Source organism: Eleutherodactylus coqui, chromosome 1 (assembly GCF_035609145.1).
Source record: "Eleutherodactylus coqui strain aEleCoq1 chromosome 1, aEleCoq1.hap1, whole genome shotgun sequence".
Taxonomy (NCBI): domain Eukaryota; kingdom Metazoa; phylum Chordata; class Amphibia; order Anura; family Eleutherodactylidae; genus Eleutherodactylus; species Eleutherodactylus coqui.
The window spans coordinates 341,493,967-341,516,156 of NC_089837.1; the positions used below are offsets into that span (position 1 = coordinate 341,493,967).

The following is a 22,190-nucleotide window of genomic DNA, read 5'->3' on the forward strand; positions in this document are numbered from 1 at the left end:
TGACAGTTGTAGAGGCAACCACCACTCCAAATATGTAAATGCAACAAAAAACCTAATTTAGCCAGAAATTCTTACAAACGAGTTATAATCCTACTTTACCAGATTGCATTTGGAGGCTTGGACCTAAAGAGAGGTGAGTCTGTCAGTGTAGGGTTCAATCTACAAGAGGTCAACTAGTTGCATTAGATGTACTCACACTTCGATCAAAATGTATGCCAAAAACATCACGTTTTTATGGGGGTAGTAAATATAACAGTTATGCACTTTTCATTATATTAGATGTTTGCAGTGTGCTGTAGCCAACGGTTCAGCACTTAGCCTTCATTTATTTAAAATTACTGAGCAGAACTGTGAGAAATCATCTTGTTTTCCTTCCATTTTCCAACTTGCTTTACACACTATTTAGATACTTTGTTCATAAGATTAAAGGTCCTAAAGAAGAAAAAGCTGCAATCGACCTTCACTCACACAAATATGTAGCCAGACAGCTGACTAAATATGGACTTTGTCTTCGCAATGTAATAACAAATAGAATTCTTTATCATCTGTTTTACTTTATTTGATCTTCTATACCTACATAAACCTTAAAGAATACTTATAGATTACCAATTAACGATCTCAGACAGTGCATGACAAAGAGACAGACGTCATTGCACGTGCTAAGTTTAATAATAATAGAGGCGTAACTAGTCAGGTGACCTTTACTCGATCTCAATGTATTTGTCTTAAAAGGAATATAAATTCTTTGGCTGGTTAACAAATAAACAGAATCATTTGCAATTTACACAAATGCAGTGTGTGTGACCTGTGATTCTCTGAGAAGCTCGTACTACCCCCGATTCAAGACACAAGAATATACCTGTAGTGCTCCATTACATTGACAGAACGGTAATATCACATTTTAATATGCTCGCAAAAAACACCAAACTAAAATACTGTATTACGCCTCCAATTAAAATAAGATTTGTGTCCAAAGATTTGGACAAAAAAGGCGAAGCATTGGCTTGTCAACGTACATTTGTTTGGGAAAAGGATTTTCCCAGAAACATATATCCTTAGGACGGGACATCAATGTGCGATCAATGAGGAAATCAACTCCCAGGTTCGCCACAGTCAGCAGAATGAAGGGGTTTGCTGCACATGATAGAGTGCTATGTCCCCTTTAGTGATTTTCCAGACATAATGGCACATCTATACATGTGGCTGTGCTTGATTCTGCAGATCAGGTTCATTTAAGCGGACGACTAAAGATACAGTGAAAAGCCGATCTGTACTCACTGCCCTGCTAGTATGTCCCCATCCTCCCCCAAAAACAGATCAAGAATTTTACTGAAACACTTGCGGATTTCCCTCTCCCTCACTGAGGCAAAATGCTGTATTAGCTGGGCATAGAAACTACACAGTGGCTTGGAAAGATCCCAAACTGGGCGCCGATTACATGTCTTAACAACAGCCTTCACCTTTAGTTGAATAGGAGGGGGCAGCTGTTCAAGAGTGATTTTCTATTAAAAGCAGCCTGAATATTTTTGTTAGAAAAATTGTTAAACTTGCATGTAAAAAATTTTTTTTTTAAATATTAACCGACAGCTACAGTTTAGGATGCATAAATAAAAATGAGCAACAAAATATCTAGGAATGATCTTTGATAAACCTGCAGGGCAAGATGTAGATGTGGATGTCAGTTAAAGCACTCTAACATTGATACTATACCCCATGAAACTTTTTAAGCAAAAAGTGAGAAGACACAACTAATCACTTCATGGAGACCATAAATGATTTTATCAAATTCCCTATCCTCTCAGTATTCTGGTTCTGGCTCATACAGAACCAGGTGTTTATGTTCCTGATGTTCACATTGTGTGCTGACATGTGAATGCCATTGGATTCAAAGTGCGATTGAAATACTTAATTTTTTACAAAACAGTCTTTCAGTCCTCTATCCTTTTGTCTTTTGGTGGAATACAGTGTCAATGATAATGCATTTGGTTTATTTTGCTTGCATTGTTGCATGATGATAATCTATATGAAGGGAAAAAACATACATAATGGGAGGAATTGGGCTAAGCAGAAGCACATCTGAAAAAGACTTGGGTATACTAATAGATCATAGAATGAACATGAGTCAACAATGTGATGCAGCAGCCAAAAAGGCAAACACAATTCTAGGATGTATTAAGAGAAGCATAGAGTCTAGATTATGTGAGGTAATTAATCCCCTCTACTCCTCCTTAGTCAGACCTCATCTGGAATACCAAGTCCAGTTCTGGGCACCGCACTTTAAAAAAGACATAGACAAACTAGAACAAGTTCAGAGAAGAGTTAGGACATGATTTGCAGACCACCCACCATGTTGCTATGAGAAACAAGGAACAACAGGCCCTATTCTCATTTGCACAACGAAAGACTAGAAGCACTGGGATGAAACTGAAAGGGAGGGAACACAAATTACATATTAGAAAAAAAACTTTCTGACAGTGAGGGTGATCAATGAGTGGAACAGGTTACCATGGGAGGTGGTGAGTTCTCCTTCAATGGAACTGTTCAAACAAAGGCTGGACAAATATCTGTCTGGGATGATTTAGTAAATCCTGCACTGAGTCTATGAGTCTATATACAGTGCCAATATATTCTGCAGCACTTTACCAATCAGATGGAACAAAGACAAAATAAGACATAACATATAGTGTTAAACTAGTAAACAATTCATCACTCAAAGCGCTGGCGGAATAGAGGCAGGGGGACTGGGGAGCATTCTCCCCCACCCACCTCCATTAACAGTAAGCAGACAGTTGTTCAGAAGTGAACGATTGCTGTTTACACTGAATGGCTCATCATCAAGTTTTCTGCATGCAGAAACTGAACAATTCTCATTCAGTCACTGCATGCATTTACCGGGGACGGGGATCATTCAAATTTCAACAGGAGCATGGGTATCTGGATAATTTTAAATAATAGTCATGTGTATAAGGCCCATAGAGTCATCTAAATTCATTAGCAGATCAGAGAGCACAAGTTACATGGTAGCCAGAGATGGACACAATATAGCGCTGTGCAGCTCTGTGGAGAGCTTTATGGATGAGTGCGCGTAGTTTACATTGTATTCCATATTGGAACGGTAAGCAGTGTAGTGACTGACAAAGTTCCAATGTAACTACTCTTACAGTAAAGAACCCCCTTCTATGTCAGTGTAGAAATCTTCTTTGCTCTAGAGGTGGAGAATGCCTCCTTGTTACAGTCCCAATCCTAGGGATAAATAGACCATGAGATAGATCTCTGTATGGTCCCTCAATATATTTATACTACTTCATTAGGTCGCCCCTCAGCCATCTTTTTTTTTTAACCAAATAACCCCCAGTTTTTACAACTTCTTTGAGTATTGTAGTCCACCCACTCCAATTATTAATTTAGTCACCTAGCCTTTGAAGCTACGCCCCCCCCCCTCCCCTACTCAATCAGTGATCTGTCCCTTCTTGAGTACTGGTGTTCAAAACTGTACACAATATTCCATGTGTGGTCTGACCAGTGACTTGATGTTCTTGTTATGCGACTCTAGACCTTTTTTCATGCACCCCTATGATTCTATCTGCCTTGGCAGGAGCTGCCTGACACTGGTTGTTCCACTTAAGGGTTACAGTTAACCAATACCCCCAAAGTCCCTTTTCCATGTTCACTTTACTCACTGTTTTTCCATTCAGTATGTTATGGTGATGTATATTTCCCTGCCAATGTGTATCACTTTACATTTATCAGTGTTAAACTTCATTTACCAATTACCTGCCCAGGTCTCCAGCTTATCCAAATCCATATGCAACTGTATACTGTCCTCTTGTGTTAATGACTTTACATAGATTTGTATAATCTGTAAATATTGATATTTTACTGTACAATCCTTCTACAAGGTCGTTAATAAATATATTTAAAAAAATAGGGCCCAGAAGTGACATCTGTGGAATCCCACCAGTAATGGTGACCCAATCAGAGTATGCATTATTAATAACCACCCTCTGCTTTCTCTCACTGAGCCAGTTACTAACCCACTTACACACATTCTCGCCCAGACCAAGCATTCTCATTTTATATACCAACGTTTTATGCGGCACAGTATCAAACGTTTGAAAAAAATTGAGATATCTCAGATCCATTGACTCTCCCTAGTCCAGTTTTATACTTACTCAGCATAGAAGCTGATCAGATTGGTTTCCCAAGAGCGACCCCTTAAACCATGCTTATATGGCTACTTTGATTGAGGTACTCTAGGATAGCATCTCTTAGAAACCTCTCATACATTTTACTAACAATTGAAGTTAAATGGCTGTTTCAAGGCAGCACCAGCTGTCAGTGCCAGGATACACTGGGGACGAAGCGGAAGACACTGCTCTCACCCATGTAGTGGCTGACACTTGCAATTGCAGGTGCAATTCTCACTGAAATCGATAAGAGCTGCGCCTGCAATTACCAGCACCAGCCGCTACAAAGGGGTCGAAGCAACAGCTTCTGCTCTGACACCGGTGTGTTCCAGTACCGAGAGTCAGCGCTGTCTGGAAAACCCCCTTTAAAAAAACAAACAAAAAAAAAAACAAAACCACTTACCAGCCTATAGTTTCTGGGTTTCATTTTTGACGCCTTTTTGAATATTGGCACCACATTTGCTATGCTCTAATCTAGTGTAACAAACCCAGTCACTCTAGAGTCCTTGAATACAAGAATGGTCTATCACAGTGTTCCCCAACTTCAGTCTTCAGGGACCGTCAACAGGTCAGGTTTTCAGGATTTCCTCAGTGTTACACAGGTGATGTAATTATTCTTGGTGCCTTGGACGTTGCCACAGGTGTTCTTACCATAGGATATCCTGAAAACCTGACCTGTTGGTGGTCCCTGAGGACTCGAGTTGGGGACCCCTGGTCTATCACATTACTAAATTTCCTTAGAACCCGGGGGTGTATGCCATCTGGACTCGGCAATTTGATTTCAGCCTTTTTAAAGGCGTCTCCATATCTTTCTCAGGGCACATGGATGTCCCGAGGGGAAGGGGCGGTGCCACTATTATAAGCCAGAGCTGCCAACAAGGAGTGTCATCATGTATCACATGATCAGCCATTCATCTGAATGTCCAGCATGTAATATATTTTCCCTGCAGCGAACAGACGTTTGGTTTAAAAAGGGGGCTTTCTTGATGAGACAACGCCTTTGGAAATAAGGAACTAAATCCACATACTACAGATGAAAGCATTCTGCAGATGTACAACATTTTTAGACTATTAGACTTGCTAAACTAGAATGAATGCTTTTTCTGGTAATTCAACACAGACTGAGGTTTACAGCAAGTACACAATATTACTCTAAATGAGATCAAGATCAAAATTTACTCCATAACTCACTTAAGAGTTTAACAAAAAAAAAAGAACAATCAATTTAAATAATTTTAACAAATTCAAAATATACCTCAAATGAACTTACTTGGGCAGGTTACCGGACAGAATCTTCCAAGCGTATTCTCGCAGGTACTTCTGGAATATAGTGGTGAGTGCAATCATTGGCTCCCCGGTGCTTAGCTGGGAACACTGCACCATGCACTTTTTGTAGTAGACAAACAGGTCAGCACAACTTGGAAGAACAGCTCCCGCATCCTCAGAAGTCGATTTTGGGGGACCCTGGGCCTTGAAATCTCCAACAAAACGATCAATTAATTCACCTAGGTTCCTATGGGCACAGAGAAGAGAGTGTAAAACAGCTGGCATGAATTGAAGCACAACTAGCCAACACTACTCAATTTTCAAATTCTCAAAATCTCTTACCAAAATGCAATTAGCGTATTTAGTTATGAAAGGCAGTGCGTTTTATATAATATGTCTCAAAAAGAGCAGCAGCAGACATAGATTTCCACTATTTTATACATTCTTGTATTTTCCAAAAAATGCACTGAATCTGAATCCAAACCGCATTTGTATCACAAATACCTGGCTAAAAAATCTTGAGGTCTGATTGCTTCTAAAATGTGCCAATGGCAAAGGAAATCACATTCATTTTACTGGCTTCCAAATCAAAGACAAGAAGAGCTTTCCTGTAAAACTACTGTGTACATCTGTTTTACATATATCACTCATAATAAAAAAAAGAAAGGTAATACAGCATGACATTGTGTCTTGCATTTCAGATAAGAAAACCCGCCTTATAAATTAGTTTTCTGAATACATCTAGGATTACTGCAAAGGGTTTATAAAGTGAATACAGTCAATAACTAGGATTTCTCCATAAAAATGAATGTACAGCCTGGCCATGTGTGCATGCAACAGAACAAAAAAACTATAGAATCAGAACCTGCCCACCCTATACATCTGATTACAGGACTTAAGTGATTGTCGTGCAGGTCCAAAATATATTACACTGTTCTGAGACATTGGTCAAAACATAAGTCCCCCATCACCCTCATTCTAAGTAGTAGTCTCCTTCTCCCCAGCAGTCAGAGCAGCAGTCTTCTTTCATTTTTCCCCACACATCACAGCATCTGCCCCTACCCCTCCTACCCTGACATTCAATCAATGGCTATAATTGGTTAATCAAGCGCTGGCTTTGATTGGTTCAGGAGCACCGTCTCAGCCAATCAGATCAATCACTTGCTAGAGGCGGAGGTATTCAAGTCCCGTCACCGGCAAGAGATGCTCTGTTGGCATTGAGGACAACACGGAAGCCTGCCGGAGCGCTGCACCCCAGCGGGAGCGAACCAAGCAGTGCCTGCTAAGTATTGCTTTTTTTTCATGTAGTGTAGCTAGGGCTTATTTTCGGGGTAGGGATTATATTTCAATCCCCCCTTACCCACCAAACAAAATCAGGATAAGATTCATAAGAGTAGGACCTAATTTCAGAGAAACACGGTAGTGGTTACAGTGTTGAGTTACGTTATTTAAAAGCAAGGTTTTTAAAACATTGTCCATTTATGAGCTGGACAGTGAGTAGAGTATTCCACACTCAACACTGAGTGTTTAACCCACACTCAACACTGAGTGTTTAACCCACTAATAGCTCACTCCAAGCACTACTCAGTATTTTATTCGACACCAAATACAGAACGAGCAGTGGACTGCAAAGGAAACTGCTCCCTTAAAGACTCTAGCTTTGGCCAGAATGCAGCTAGAGCTGCGAGTTTCATCTTGTTTTAAAGTCTAGATTATTGGTCAAGCTAGAGCAGGCTGAAGTGGAAACTATGCATATTGCAGATCTCATTTTTTCTGGTGTGAAGGAGGAGAGTGAGAGGCAGTACGGAATGTTATGGCAGGCTGAAGGTAGACATTTTGATCATGTTATCAACCTCATTCCCTTATAAATTCAGAGAACATATCTGCTTTCTGGTTGCCACATATAATGGGGGGGGGGGGGGGGCATAGAAATATGAGCATTTGTTGATCTAATCCATCCTCTGTACCCAATTAGGCTGTTTATAGTCTCCATTACCTGACTGCTTAACCTCTCAATGCTGATTGTGACAAGTAATACACCATAGTAGGTAAGCCCTAAAAAAGGCATATGTCCATTCAGTTCATCCAATTACCCCCCAATGTTGATCCAGAGGATGGAAACAAAACAATGAGGTAGAAGCCAATTTTCCCCATTTAAGGAAAAATATTACTTCCTGACTCCAATCTGGCAATCGGAATAATCCCAGGATCAACAAGTAGTTTAAAAAAAAACCCAAAAACACATTTAAAAAAAAAACAAAAAAAACCAAACACACACACACACACTTGGTATTGTGGTATGCATAACATCCTGCGTTGTTTATCATTCACTGTAAATACTAGAAAGTAAAAAAACTGCAAAAAATATGCCCAAATAGCTGTTTTCCGTTGATATTTCCCAAAACAGAAATAAAAAAGGTAAATCAAAAAAATTTCTTTGAACCCTAAAACTGTAGCAATGAAAATTACAAGTCGTCCTACTTAAAATTGGTTCTTATATAGCTAAATGAAGGGAAAAATAAAAATAATAGAGGTTTTGGTTTCCAGTAACATGAGAACAAAGAAATGTATTATGCGGGAAAAAATAATTGTGCAACACTAGTAAAACAAACTAAATAAATGTGGTATTGCTGTAATCTTACTGACCCAAAAAATAAGGTGAACATCTTTATACTGCATAGTGAACGCTGTATAAATAAATCCAAAAACGCAATGTTGCCGTTATGTTCAATCCTCCCCCTCAAAAAAGATTAACACAATTGTTTCGCTATATTATATGTACCCAAAAAGGGTTCATATAAAAGCTATAACTTGTCCTGCAACATGCAAGGTCTCCTAAGGTTAGAATGAAAGAAAAGTTTAGACCACTGGATTATGAAGGAGGGAGACACACAGCTGAAAACGGCCAAGAATGGAACATGCAATACGTTAGAAATGCTGCATGTTAAACATTGTGTGAGCAGCCCCATTGAAACGAATGGGAGCGCTGTACTGCGTTGAGCGCAGCGCTAAATGCTGTACAAAAAAGCCTGTGTGAGGGAGGCCAAAAACAACAAACTATGCTGTGTTTGTAACTCGGAAACAGTGTAGCTCCCTATGCTATGCGGTTTGCCTATATCCCACTGATTTCTAATGTAGTTACAGAAACAGTGTAGCAAAGTCCGCTCAGCGGTTTCTGGCCATTCCTAGCCACCTCAAACTGCTGGGTTAGGGGCAAAAGTGGCCTAAACTAGAGACGGGTGTCCTGAGAATATGCCATAAAAAAAGTCTGAGACAGAAAAACACTTTTAAGGCTAAAAAATAAAAGGTGTAAAGACATTTAGGACACCTTATTTACATGCCATTTAATATTGAATTAAAACAAATTAAAAACTTACAATTAAAAAAAGGCTTTTTTTCAAATTAATGTGACTGGTAGGAGTTAAAGGGGTTCTCCAGACTCCAATCATGTTTATAGTGTCAAACAGAAAATAAGTAGAAAAAGGTATCTGGTTAGGTTTTCCCTACTTCTAGCTTAGTCCACTGCTGTTAAAAAGCTGCACTTTACATAAATAATGGTGACGGTGGCATGTCATGCATGTGCAGAGGCTGTGAGAAGGGCACATGTGCTCCCCTGCATATGGCTGCATTAACATGACCTCACAAGGACAATGTCATAGCTCACCGAGTGTTTACGTCTAATGTGTTTTTGTACAGCGACAAACGAGAAGAATCCCCAAGTACGGGTAAGCTCTTATTGCTTTATCCTGTGTTTACAACTGTTATTGTGCCAATGATGGATCAGCGAGTAAAAATATAGAAATGTCTTGCTTTTATTTTCTAGTTAAATGAAAAGCAGTGCACCCGCCTGCTATGAAAAATAAGGGCTTAAAATAATGGGGCCAGTAATTTTCCACACTGCTGAGCAAACATGAACTTAATGCATTCATTTTCCACAGACCTAAAAAGAAAAAAAACAACTTAACTAGTGTGGAAAGAAATCAGACTCCCCATCTGTATTTAAATAAAAACACACTTAGTTTGACACATTTCATATCAGAAGTTCCCAGCAGTAAGAACAAAATGTTGCCGTCTGTCATAAAGGCTGTAAAGAGAAAAAAAAGCAACATGCTGAGGAATAAAGACTACATACAAAAATGCAGTCCTTCAGGTACACTTACAATCATTAGGGTGGATTCACAGTTTAACGTATGCACCAGGAAAGCTCCTGCCAAACATTAAACACATCCATAGACCCTCATTCACCTGACAAAGGCCAAAAACACGGACTTTGGGGGTCTACCTGGCAAGTATACATCAGCATATCATATTTTTGCTGATAGAATTTCAGTCAACTATAATGTTCTATCGAGAGGCATCCAGTAAAAAAAAACAAAAAAAAAAACGTATTGCATACTGTGTGGTCAATGGATGGCATCCATCATGGGCATCTATTTAACGGGTGTCATGAGTTTTTGATGACAATCATTAAATCAGCAGTGGACAATCTGTGGCTGGTCCACATTACAGCAGATTGCAGCCTCCACCCTGCTAGAGAGAAACACAGGTGCATGCAGCGCTTTTTCTTCCATCCCAAAACCGGGCAGCTGGGTGGAAAGCGGGCATAAGCCATTATAGTCAATGGGGTACACCCTATGCTGTTCTGTTCCATGGAGAGACGGAACCTTTCAACCGCAGGGAATCCCCCTTTCCTGCAACCTTAACGGAGCAGAAAAGCAGAATCCCTTAATATAATACTATGACGGCACCATTAATACTTTAACCCTTTCCAATCCACCGTCTGATGTCTTCCTACATTCTGATTAAAGCTTGTACAGCTCCAATGTCAGAAGACATCCGACAAGGTATTCTTACCGTCTTTCGCCAGTCACTCTGCTGTCGGAGCCTCTCTGGCACACACATACTGGCTTTAGCCAGCAGATGGCACCGTTTTATGACAGCAAAAAGAGAAAGCCTTTTATGAAACCCTGAATCCAAAATTGGATTGGAAAGGGTTAAGCAGCTTAAATTTTATTGTGACCCGTTACAGTAAAACATGACAATACAGCCCTCACACCAAAAACTGTTGTGCAGCCCTGCATTAAATGAACACCATTGTAGCCTATAGGTGACGGATGCATCAAATGGATACTCAACAGTAATTCCATCACCGATAGGCTATAATTGCATCCAATTAATTAATGATTATTATACTCTATAGCTGACAAACGCCACTGTTAGGCGTCTGTCATGACCACTGATATGCATTATTTTTGTGTGATCCTGGCTTTGCAAGTCCTTTTACAGAACCCATATCGATGTAGTGAAATAAAAGAGGAGCGGGCATATAGGGGTTTACCAAGACCATAAACAATTTGGCCAAAGATAGGAAATGGTATATAACAAAAAGAACCAGTATACCATGCACAGCTGGGCCAGTGATTTCTTACCTTTGCTGGCTACATTTTTTCACAATCTACCCCCCACCCCCCCTCCTGTAACAAATAAGCCCCTTTAAGTTTCCTTGTGTAATAACTCTGCTTTTTAATACAATGTTGTAAAGTTTGGGATCCAAAAGCAGAGATTGCCAACTGAGATTGGTGAGGCAGCACTAAAACAAAAGCATTAAAATGTATTGTAATCAGGAAAATGCTTTATATAGCTTCCAATAAAAAATGCATACTTGGAATAATAAATATTAAAAAAAAACAAAAAACATGGGGAGTTAAACTAAGAGACCTACTGCAAAGCTGATGTTGCTTAGTATGGATGTACGGGATCATCCTTCTTACAAAAATCCCATTAAAACCTAAGGATATTATTCTTTTTGTTGGACTTCATCAGCATTTATATATGTATGCAAGTAGTGAAGCAAGATAAAAAAAAAATAAAAATGACAAAGTATCTGGAAGCTTACACATGTAAATCTTAAAAATAATTTTTAATTAATATTTTTCTTTGTTTTTAGAGACGCAATAGAAGTATAACAACCTAAAAAACCCAGCGCTCCAGTTGATAGACTGTAAAGTAATTCGTAGTCTAGAAGCAAAAAAAACTTACTTCACAGGGGTGCCCCAAATGAGTGCACTCCCTATCTCATATAGCAGTAAATACTGTGGTATGCGGTCAGGAACTTCCTCAGTCCGTTCAGTTGTCAAAAACTTTTATTATTTTGTAAAGTTCCTGACCCCATACCACGGTATTCACTGCTATCTGGGATAGGGGGTGCACTTATTTGGGACACCCCTGTGAAGTAAGTTTTTTTGCTTCTAAACTACTAATTACCACACAGGCTATTGACTGAAGTGTTGGGTATTTCAGGTTGTTATACCTCTATTGCATCTCTTTTCTTTTCCGACATATAACAGTTATATGCCCGGACTACCCTTCTGACGCTCTCCAGAGTGGATGTCTTGAAGACCAGCGTGTGCCTAATCTGTTTTGCCTACTTGGATCGCGTACATACCGGAGCACCCTAACCCAAGGGTGTCCCCGGTATGTCAGGGTGAGCAGACATTGACCTTTTTCTCTCCCTCCAGTTTTTTCACTCCATCCTTATCTTGGGGCGCTGCTTTACTTATTCTAAGCTTTTTTCTTTGTTTTTAAATATAAATAAATCCAAACTTCTTTGACCAAGTTGAACATCTTTTTAGGGGTTATAGTCATTATTTTATTTTAATACTGGGCTCCTAACCACCTGCTACCCTTCACACAGCCATATATTAAATGCTAAAATTCAGGCTGCAGCCAACACTATGGGGAACTTCTTGAGTACAGTTATTATTCAGTTTAATGAGAGCTGTCTAAATCTGTTTTTAGTAGGCCCCCTTTAGTGGCAGCTGCAGGCAACTATGATTATTCCGGCTGTGCGGAAAAAAAAGGAAGTGCATTTCAAGCTCAGCCTCAGTTTAACAGCTCTGCAAAGATTAATAATCACACACATTTTTGAATTACTTAAATTTAAAAAACAAAAAGAATTTGATTTAGACATTCCAACATAATGATACCGAAAGACATCTGGAATATTTTAGAACAGAAGAAAAAAACATTTACTTCAATGTGATGTCTTCTAACACATCTATTTAAGTGACATGGAATCTAGTCTACATTTCTGTACACTGAACATCTTTAAAGACCAGTTCAGGGCATGCAATAGTTAAACTGAAGGTTTTCTTTTCTCTGAAACCTTTAGCTAAGGTTACAAATTCCTTTCAAGTTTAGGGTGCCTGCAAGGGAAATACTAATGGAAAACATTTCTGATTGAGTGAAAAAGAGGAAAATAAAAATGAATTTCAATGTAAAGTCAGGACAGGGTGTGGCAGGATTACTGAATGCTGGGATTACATTGGCTGGCAGGAAGTACCATAGACCCCAGGTAGTGTTGGCTCCACTAAGAGCTTACTGTAAAATGAGTTCACTATTAGATTCAATTAGATCCTCGAGCTACTTAAACTAGCAGACAAAGGTATAAAAATAAGGAAAAAAATGCCCATTTAAGGAGTGTGCAGACATAATGTTCAGGAACACAGAGCAGAATATTTATAGTTCAGAAGTCTATTGATACAATACAGTTAAATGGTATAACTAATGTTTAGTCTCAGAATTTTTAGAAAAAATTAAAACTAGGGGGATGTGACTGAAATAAGGCGCAGTGAACATGCTTCTATGCTGACCTCCTAACCCAGGTACCGCTAATCAGTTTATCATTAGAGATGAGCGAGTATACTCGCTCGAGTAATGTGCCTTAGCCGAGTATCTCCCTGCTCGTCCATAAAGATTCGGGGAGCGCCGCAGCTGACAGGTGAGTTACGGCGGGGAGCAGGGCAGAGCGGGCGGGAGAGAGGGAGAGAGAGATCTCCCCTCCGTTCCTCCCTGCTCTCCCCCGCAGCTCCCCGCCCCGCGGCGGCACCCGAATCTTTTGGGACGAGCGGGGAGATACTTGGCTAAGGCACATTGCTCGAGCGAGTAGTGCTTTAGCGAGTATACTCGCTCATCCCTATTTATCATTCCACCTGACACATGCTGCCAATACCTCATACTGTGTGGAGAAGCATTCCGGATGGAACAGACTCGCCCCCGCTGGTGACAGAGAATGATATCTCAAGGTTCTTGCACTCATCCCCAAAACTTTTTTTGGAAGATGTTTTTATCCAGGATGTGAAAACAAAATACTGCTTTTATCCTTGTATACACGGAAGTGACGGAGGCTTTTGTTTCCTATTGCTGTCGGGTATGCCTGCACCTGTCCGTGCACCCAACGGTTGTTGTATCTGTGCGGTGAGCTGGCATTTTGGATTTACATTTCTAGAGCCTAAAGAACTACATTTCCCAGATTGGCTGGCCTGCCCACCAGCTGCCCTGCTGCAACCTTTTCCACCTCAATGTTCTCATTATCATTCTCCTTCAACTGCTGGCTGTTGTGGGTGGTAGGTCACCTCTGTCTGTTCTTTCCATTTGTACTGCATGGTTATTGGGTTTCCTTTCAATTTTACTCAGACTACCAGGATATTTTTTAGTGGTCGCCTTTTTTTCGTGGGCAGGACTGATCATATCCAGGGGTTTGCTGTATTGATGTTCGACCAGTGTATTCATTGGCCACAACTCCTGGTTAGCTCACACTACCTCTTTGATAGCTACTGCCATTAGCATGCTCAATAGCCAACTCTAGAAGACTTTTTCTGATTTCTTGACAGGGGTTTGCTCATTTTGATTGTGTATTCGAGTCTCAATGCATATCTGTTGTCACTGCCTATTGTTCACACCTGGCGGTAATCCTACTTCTGCCCCATATAGTAGCGACAGCTCCAGGATGGGCATACGATTATACCTTGGCTGTCCTGGATTCATTTTAGAATACAGTAACTCCCTATTGGGAATTTGTGTCCCCGGAATAGCCAGGTTCAACGTATATCCATCTTTGACTAAGTTTGTTTATAATGTGTACTGTTTTGTAATTTTCTCTAAAACTTGTTTCATGGGTGACTACACTTCTCTGTCTCTTTATCTAGTTCTTTTTTCCATTTTTTTTAAACTAATTCTTCTTCCCCCCCATCTTATAAAACCTTACTCATGGCCCTGATTTTTTCAACATCCTTGAGATGAATGCACCTCAAAAGCACGGTCAGGTGCTCTACCAGTTGCATAAGCAAAAAGCTCATGTCGTTTTCTTTTAGAAGACACATTTCCAGGCCAGGCACATAACATTATGCGCGATCAAAATTATTTCAACTGGCTTCGTAGTATCGATCCCACCTTTAAATCCTGCGGAATATCTATTGCTATACAAAAGGTCTACCATGAGGTCTTGGGCAAACTTGTTCGACACAGAGGGCAGGTATGGTTTTTCTCAAACTGAAATTGGGTTGAAAAGTTGTCATAGTTGGACATTGGTACCTCCCTAGCACTGATCAAATTCCAACTCTAAAAACATTCATAAATTAGTGGATTTTGTTGAGGTAATTTTAGTTGGGAGCAATTTTAACTTTACACTAGACCCAACACTTGACTCCATGTCTCATAAAGGTCATATGGCCAATTCTCAGTTGCGTTCTTTCAAACAAGTCCACGATTTACAATCAGCAGATGTATTGTGCATTCTCCACCCCCAAGAAAGATTGTTCCTGGTTTTCTCATATGCATCAATCTTTGAGCCACATTGACTTGTTCTTGTTGAGCCACCATGCTCTCTCTTGGCAACTCTCTTCCACTACCTGGAATATTTTATGTTCAATCCTTTGTTATTAAAGATTTTCAAATTGACATCGAGAACAATGCATAAAATTACTCTGCCAATAATTTGCAGTCAAAACATAGCAACATAATGTCACTGCAAAATAGTATTATGACTGAAATAATATATGCTTAATGTCAAAATCAAAACTAGAGAAAAAGAAAAACCAACAAAAAAACAGAAAACGGGAAAATAAAAATAGAAAAGAGGGGAAAGAAAGACAGGGAAAAAAGGGGAAAGGGGGAGGGGAAAGACCCTGCTCACTTAAGGCTAAGGACCCCTAAGGGCTCATGTCCACGGGAAAAAGAAGAATTAAAATCCGCAGCGGATTTTAACTCTTCTCCCGCGCGCGGATCCGCACCCCATAGGGATGCATTGACCACCCGCGGGTAGATAAATACCCGCGGATCGTCAATAAAAGTGATTTTAAAAAAAATGGAGCATGAAAAAATCTGGACCATGCTCCATTTTCATGCGGGTCTCCCGCAGGGTCGGCTCCCGCGGGCTTCTATTGAAGCCTATGGAAGCCGTCCGGATCCGCGGGACACAAAAATCAAATTTTACTCACCCGCTCCGGTTCTTCTCTTCTCCGCGGCGCCATCTTCTCTCAGCCGCGGCCGGATCATTTTGCTTCGGCCCGGCGCATGCGCGGGGCACGTCACCGACGTCATCGTGCACATCCGCCGAGCCGAAGAATGAAGATCCGGCCGCGACGAGAGAAGATGACGCCGCCGCGAAGAGAAGAAACGGAGCGGATCGGAGGTAAGTTTATTCTCATTTATTTGCATTTTCAGCGCTCATGTCCGCGGGGCAGGAGAGACCCGCTGCAGATTCTACATGTAGAATCTGCAGCGGATCTGATTTTCCCCGTGGACATGAGGCCTAAGAGTTCAGTCTACTACCAGTTTTCAGCCAGGATTTCAAGGAAGCTGAGGCTCTCATAACAATCCCAGGCCTCCATAGTTTGTGAGACCTGTTCCGCTCCACCTCCTCCAGCAACCCCTCCGTCTCGTATCTCAGAAGGGTATTGAATTTCTCTGTCCATATAATCCTTGTAGGGGGAGAGGCACAGCGCCACAGACCAGGGACAGACATCATTACTGCCAATATAACCAATCGTAATAACGCTGATTTAATCTGGGCCATAGGTCCAGGTAACATCAATTAGAGGGCCATTTTAGCCCTTATAGACACCGCCGACCTGGTCATATTGTTATAAAGAAGTTCCACACTGCTCCAGAGCTCTGACTGCTGGACACTCCCACCATATATGCAGCATTGTCCCCGGGTTGTCCTGACATCGCCAACACCCGGGGAAGATCTGTCCTATACCAGCGTGATAAAATTTTAAAATTCTGTTCTTGTAGTCTACCAAATTTAGTGCTCTTATGACACAAGAGGAATGCCCTCCTCCAATCTGATCCGGTACAAACACTCCCCAGTTCCCGCTCCCATTGCCCCGTGTAAACGGGGAGGTTTTCCTCCATCTCGCGGGTCAGTAACAATTTATAAATTACGAGAACCCATGCTCAACAGGGAATAACGACATACACAAAACTTCGAAGCGCGTTAATGGTAAAGTGCAGCAGCCTCCAGGCGTGAGGGACTTGACAAACCCCCTCACCTGGAAGTAGCTCAGCCAAGCCCCCGGTGGAGGCCTAGAGTCCTTGTAAAAGTCCCTCAAGGGCTTAACCCCCGATTGGGTGACCACATCCCTAATTCGCGGGATCGGGGTACTAGGAAGAGATAGAACAGTAGATCTACCTCTCAAGGGCAAAAACTGAGGGTTGGCCACCAACGGTGTTAATGGGCTGGAACGGATATCAAGTCCATCTTTGGAGCGAACGTTCCCCATAACCTAAGGAATCCCGACACAAGTGGTGAGAGGGTAGGAATTTCCCTCAAGAGCCGCCTCGGGATCCATGGGGCCCCCTGAACCGTCACAAACTCCAACGCGTGTTCCATTTCTACCCATAGCTTGGAATCCCTGCCCTGGAGTAGTGTTTGTACAAAGTTTGCAAGGCTCGCTCTATAGTATAGGGCAAAGTCTGGGGCACGTGAGTAGCGTATAGCTAAGGCGAGGCCTGTGCCCCTTCCATACAAAATCACTAATCAGGAATCAGACACTCAACAGATGGCTCAGGTCAAGATGGACGGCCAAAGTCTGACACAAGTACAGAAACTTCGGCATGGAGTCCATTTTGACTGCGTTAACTCTGCCCGTCGAAGATACACAGAGGGCTCAATTTTTCCAAATCTGCCTTAAGGTTGGACAGAAAAGGTCGGAAATTTAATTCAAAGATCTGGGTGGGGTCCGCGGGTAGTTGCACCCCAAGGTATCTAATAGATGAGGATCTCCATTTAAAGGGAAACAGTTTTGAAAGCTCCTGTGCTTCATTTTGGGGAAGGGTCACATTAAAGATTTCGGATTATTGGAGGTTGACCTTGAAATTGCTCACCCGCCCATATCACGTAAATTCTTTCAGCACGACCGGCAGTCCCACTCTGGGGTTGGACAGGAACAGGAGATGATCATCCGCAAACAACGCCATCTTATGTTCAGAGGAGCCTTCTGCTTGTCTCTTAACTGAAGCGTTTTTCCTAATAGCATTGGCTAAGGACTCCATTGATAGAATGTAAAGCAGTGGCGAGAGAGGGCATCATTAACCCTAATTCTAGCCGAGGGGCAATTATATAATGCCAAGATTCTCTGCCCCAATACCAGATGCCGAAGGGTCTCCTCCAGGAACCTCTACCTGACCCTGTCGAGCCTGTGTTTCATCCATTTGATGATCTTTTAGGAAATCGGCTATGGTTGTTTTTATATCTTGTACATATAGGGCATCTTTTAATAAGTTGTTGTTTAACCTCCATACTTTTGTACAAGTCTCGCCTTAAAAGCCCGCTAGTTCCGTGTAGACCAGAGCATGGTCTGACCAAATAAAGGGTCCAGACCACGTTAATCCCAAACGCCCGGATGCAGAACACGCCAGTACCTAGAATATTTTATAGTCTGATCATACACCCCTCTCTCTCTCCAATTGAAGGTCCCGAATCAGCCTTGGACATGGCATCTCAATAACTTGTTACAAGACTCAATATTCACCTCCAAGATCCACTCTATAGTCGGTGATTTTTTTAAAAAAAAAGAAAACTCAATTGAGTCAACGCCCCTATCAGAACAATGGGAACCCCTTAAATGCGTCCTGCGAGGCATACTTATTAAACATGGTTCCCATTTAAATGATTTTTCCTTCCTTAAAGTTTCTTCCTCATTGACGAAAATCCACAATTTGGAAGCTGCTCATAAGACTACGTGCTCTGGTCACATTTCATTAGCTTTTTAATACTCAAATGGAGCTTGAAACCCTTTTGGATAAAAAATTGAAAAGCTCTCATTTTCATGATCAGTCCATGCAGTTATGAATACTCTAACAGATAGGTTATTGCATTCCCTTACTTCTCATACATTTATCCCTCACATTAGGGCTTCTGAAGGTAATAGGACTTATTATCCAGTGGGCAAAAACTTTTATGCAGGAGGATTGAGTAGGGCCTGCTGTCACACAGGCTGGAGAGCTCAAGAAAAGAATTACAAATTAATAAATAAGAGTTATAGATGCTTGGCACTTTGACATCGCCTATGTATTATCAGAATGCTGGAGGTGTGGCTCAGGGATTGAAACTATGTTACACATGTGGTGGGACTGCCCCATCTATCCTTAAACTCCTTTGAGACATCCACGTGCAAGAAAGTTAGTGGACACTGTTATAGCGACTCCAGAATTTGCACTTCTTTCAATGTTGTCTGGTCCAATTAAAACTAATAAAAAGGAGCTTTTGCACCATTTTCTGGTGGCAGCACATGCAGTTATACATACATGATATATGTTATGCTGTTGCGTCATTTTCGTTTGGCTTGCAATTTGTTCAAAAATGCAGGAAGCAGTGATTAAGCATAAATAGTCAAATAAAACATATACAGTATACTACTCACTTGTCCTGGGACTCTATGTAGACATAGAGATGGGGCTCAAAACATTTTGAAATTATACCGTGAAATGGATTTTCTGGTGCTTTGGGTTTCTTTGGCTGTTAAAAAAAAATTCAGTCATCACTTAATTCTATTGTGATATTCAAAACTGAAAAACCATGGGTTGGTGCAAGAAGAAAAGCGGTACATAATTGTTTCTAGGATCTTGTGTTCTCAATTGGCTATCTGAATGACTGAAAACCACATCTCAGCAGAAAGGTCCATAATGAGAATAAATATTAGAGCCCCAATGCTTAATAATACATCGATTCAGTGGAAACTTTAAAAAGGTCCTAAAAATTGTGCATGAGCATTTTATTTTTTTTTAGAATTTTTCAGAGTACTGTTTCTTGGTTATTCTGATTGGAAATAAAAGGAATAGTGAAACCCAATTGTCAGTCTGTCAATAGGCTGTTGTTCATACATATGCTGGCACTGCAAGCACTGACTGGACAACAGGGTCAGCATATGCTGGGGACACCACTTTAGCAAAGAGAATAGGAAGATCCAGTTTTCAATTAATTCCTAATTTCCATGAAGAATAGCTGTGGAGCAGGACAATGCAAAGCCACTCCAAAACTGTTACTTAATGAGGAACAAATGTATTCCCTAAAACAGACGTCTCCGGATAGCTGACAGATCCTCTCTCTAGGGTAGTTGAAAAGATGTGGGTAAGCACAAACACACTCATTGTTAAAAACAATTAAGCCCCTAGAAAAAGTTGTCAGAACTGAATAAAACTTTATATGTGGGACTGTAATGTTGATATAAGTAGCTACAATATGGCTGGGTTCACACGGGGTGAAATTCCCGTGGAAAACTTGTGGAATGACCGCAGCAGAACCGCACGGAAATTCCACAAGATTTCTGCAATGGAGATGCAGCTTCAAAACCTGCAACGTTCAGCTCGGCTTTTGAAGCAGCTTTGCCGCATGTATTCCGCTGCGGCCATCTCTCCCCATAGAGATGAGAGGGCTGGCAGTGGAAACCGCAATACAATTGACATACTGTGGCTCTGAATTCCACGCCGCATGTCTGTTTCAGTTTGGCTTGGCTGCAACGGATCAGCCGCAGCATGTTGAGATTTTTGCAAATGTCGCCCACTTATATAGAGCATGCTGTGGATTTTCCTCCGTGAACGGAAAATCGCAATTGATTTCTGCTCGTGGCAAGAAAAAAAAAAAAACTTTTCCATAGCATGCTATGGACGGTATTTGCTGCGAAACCCGGAGGCGGACGCCCACTTGAGATTCCGCAATGCAAATCTGCTTGTCTGCAGCCAGCCTTAAAAAAACGGCTTACTGTGCAATATACTTTTTTAAAGTGGATTCTTAGTCTAGGGGAAAAAAAAGCACAACAATGTATACAGGCACAACAGTAATTACTCTTGGCATCAGTTGGATGAATGGGCACTATGCATAAGGCTAACTTCACACGGGCAAGTGCAATATTGCACTCACCAGCATGCGATTTCCCCACGGAATCTAGGTTTGTATGTCAAAACCGCCTCATATCAACTTCGGGGAAGTAGCTGTCAGCCATGGCGGAGGGTCGCAGAGTTTCTCCCATTGTCTTCAATGGAAGACCTTGCATTGCACCACATGCACCTTACACGTGGTGCGATGCTGCCGCCGGCCCCATTAAGAATAATAAAAGATGTGATGTAAGGGCATGCCCAAAGATAGGGCATGTTGCCATTTTGTTCATGTGTATGACCCCATGCAAAAGAATGGTGTTCATATTCGTGCAAGATTTGTGCAAATACAGCATGAATAGACTCTACAAACAATGCTAATGCTGATCCTGTGTGCCTAGATCACTCATATTTTATCAATAAACTGAAAATAAGTTTTTTCTCAAGCCAATTTATCAGACATATGACATGACTGCAAGAACAGACTCAAAAAGTCAAATAGGCAGTACATACTTTATCCAGGTCACCATCTCTCTCCAGAGCGGACTCTTCTGCCATGTTGTCATCATCTAGAAAGGGGTTAGTAGAAACAGGAGGCTGAACTTCAGGCTTTTTCTGGGAAAAAAAAAAAAAAAAATACTTTTATTAAATTAAGTTTCACCTTTGATTAACACATCGACATCATAGCAAATTGGAAACACACGAAGCACATAAAAAAATCTGCATTTGCTAACTAAAGTCCAGCCTCTGTAAGGCTGGGTTCACACGGGACGGAATTTCCATGCGGCAATTCCACCCGTGGCTCCTAATCCTGGGATTAGCCAGCCATGTGGTCGAGATTTAGCAAAAATCTTTTCCACTCAGGGTGGCCAATCCGCGGCATGTCAATTCTTCCCCCCCCCCCCAGGATATGTAACAAATTCCCATAGATGGCCATGTTGCTCCTCACACGAATTAAGCGATATGCGCACAAGAAAAACTGCAGCATGTTCTAACTTGGCGCGTATTATGCATGCATACACACCAGAATAGTACATTGCTATTAACAACACACAGCCTGTAGGTAATGTCACTGCGTACTGGCTGCTTGCTGCATGCGTTTGTCTCGCTGGTGTCACACTGCGCTCATGTGAGCCGGACCTTCGGTATACAAAACTCTGCATGTGGTCTATGTATTTGCTACATATTTTCAAAAATAATATCCCTTACTGCAAACTTTCAACCATACGGAGAAGATATAAAAAATGGCAGCCAGGTGTTTTATTAATATATGGTGCACGTGATTGCTCCATTATCTTTATTTTCTGATCTTTTTTGCCTATTTTTATAATTGTATATTAAAGTTTTGTGAAAAACATTAGAGCTAGGCTTATTGGTATACTGTTAGAAAAAGTACTGAGAAAAATACGCAGTAGTCTGAGCAGCACTTACAGACAGTATAAAAATATGTATGACTTCCCAGGGGTCAGCGAATTATAAAATAAACTTTTTTTCGAAATGCACAAACATGATGCTACAATACTGCACTGCTGGCAGCACAAAACTACATGTATTCCATTAATAACAGTCTTTACAGTCTCA

At 41.1% G+C, this 22,190-nt stretch overlaps 1 protein-coding gene across 1 annotated transcript in view; it reads right to left on the reverse strand.

Moving 5' to 3' along the window:
* Nucleotides 1–22,190, reverse strand: part of VPS53 (VPS53 subunit of GARP complex) — a 179,271-nt gene that overhangs the window by 65,686 nt on the left and 91,395 nt on the right. Inside the window, exons 12-14 of the mRNA XM_066575956.1 lie at nucleotides 21,123–21,224; nucleotides 19,160–19,254; nucleotides 5,458–5,700 (exon numbers count right to left, since the gene is read on the reverse strand). Coding sequence (XP_066432053.1) covers nucleotides 5,458–5,700; nucleotides 19,160–19,254; nucleotides 21,123–21,224 — 440 coding nt within the window. The remainder of the gene's footprint in view (nucleotides 1–5,457; nucleotides 5,701–19,159; nucleotides 19,255–21,122; nucleotides 21,225–22,190) is intronic.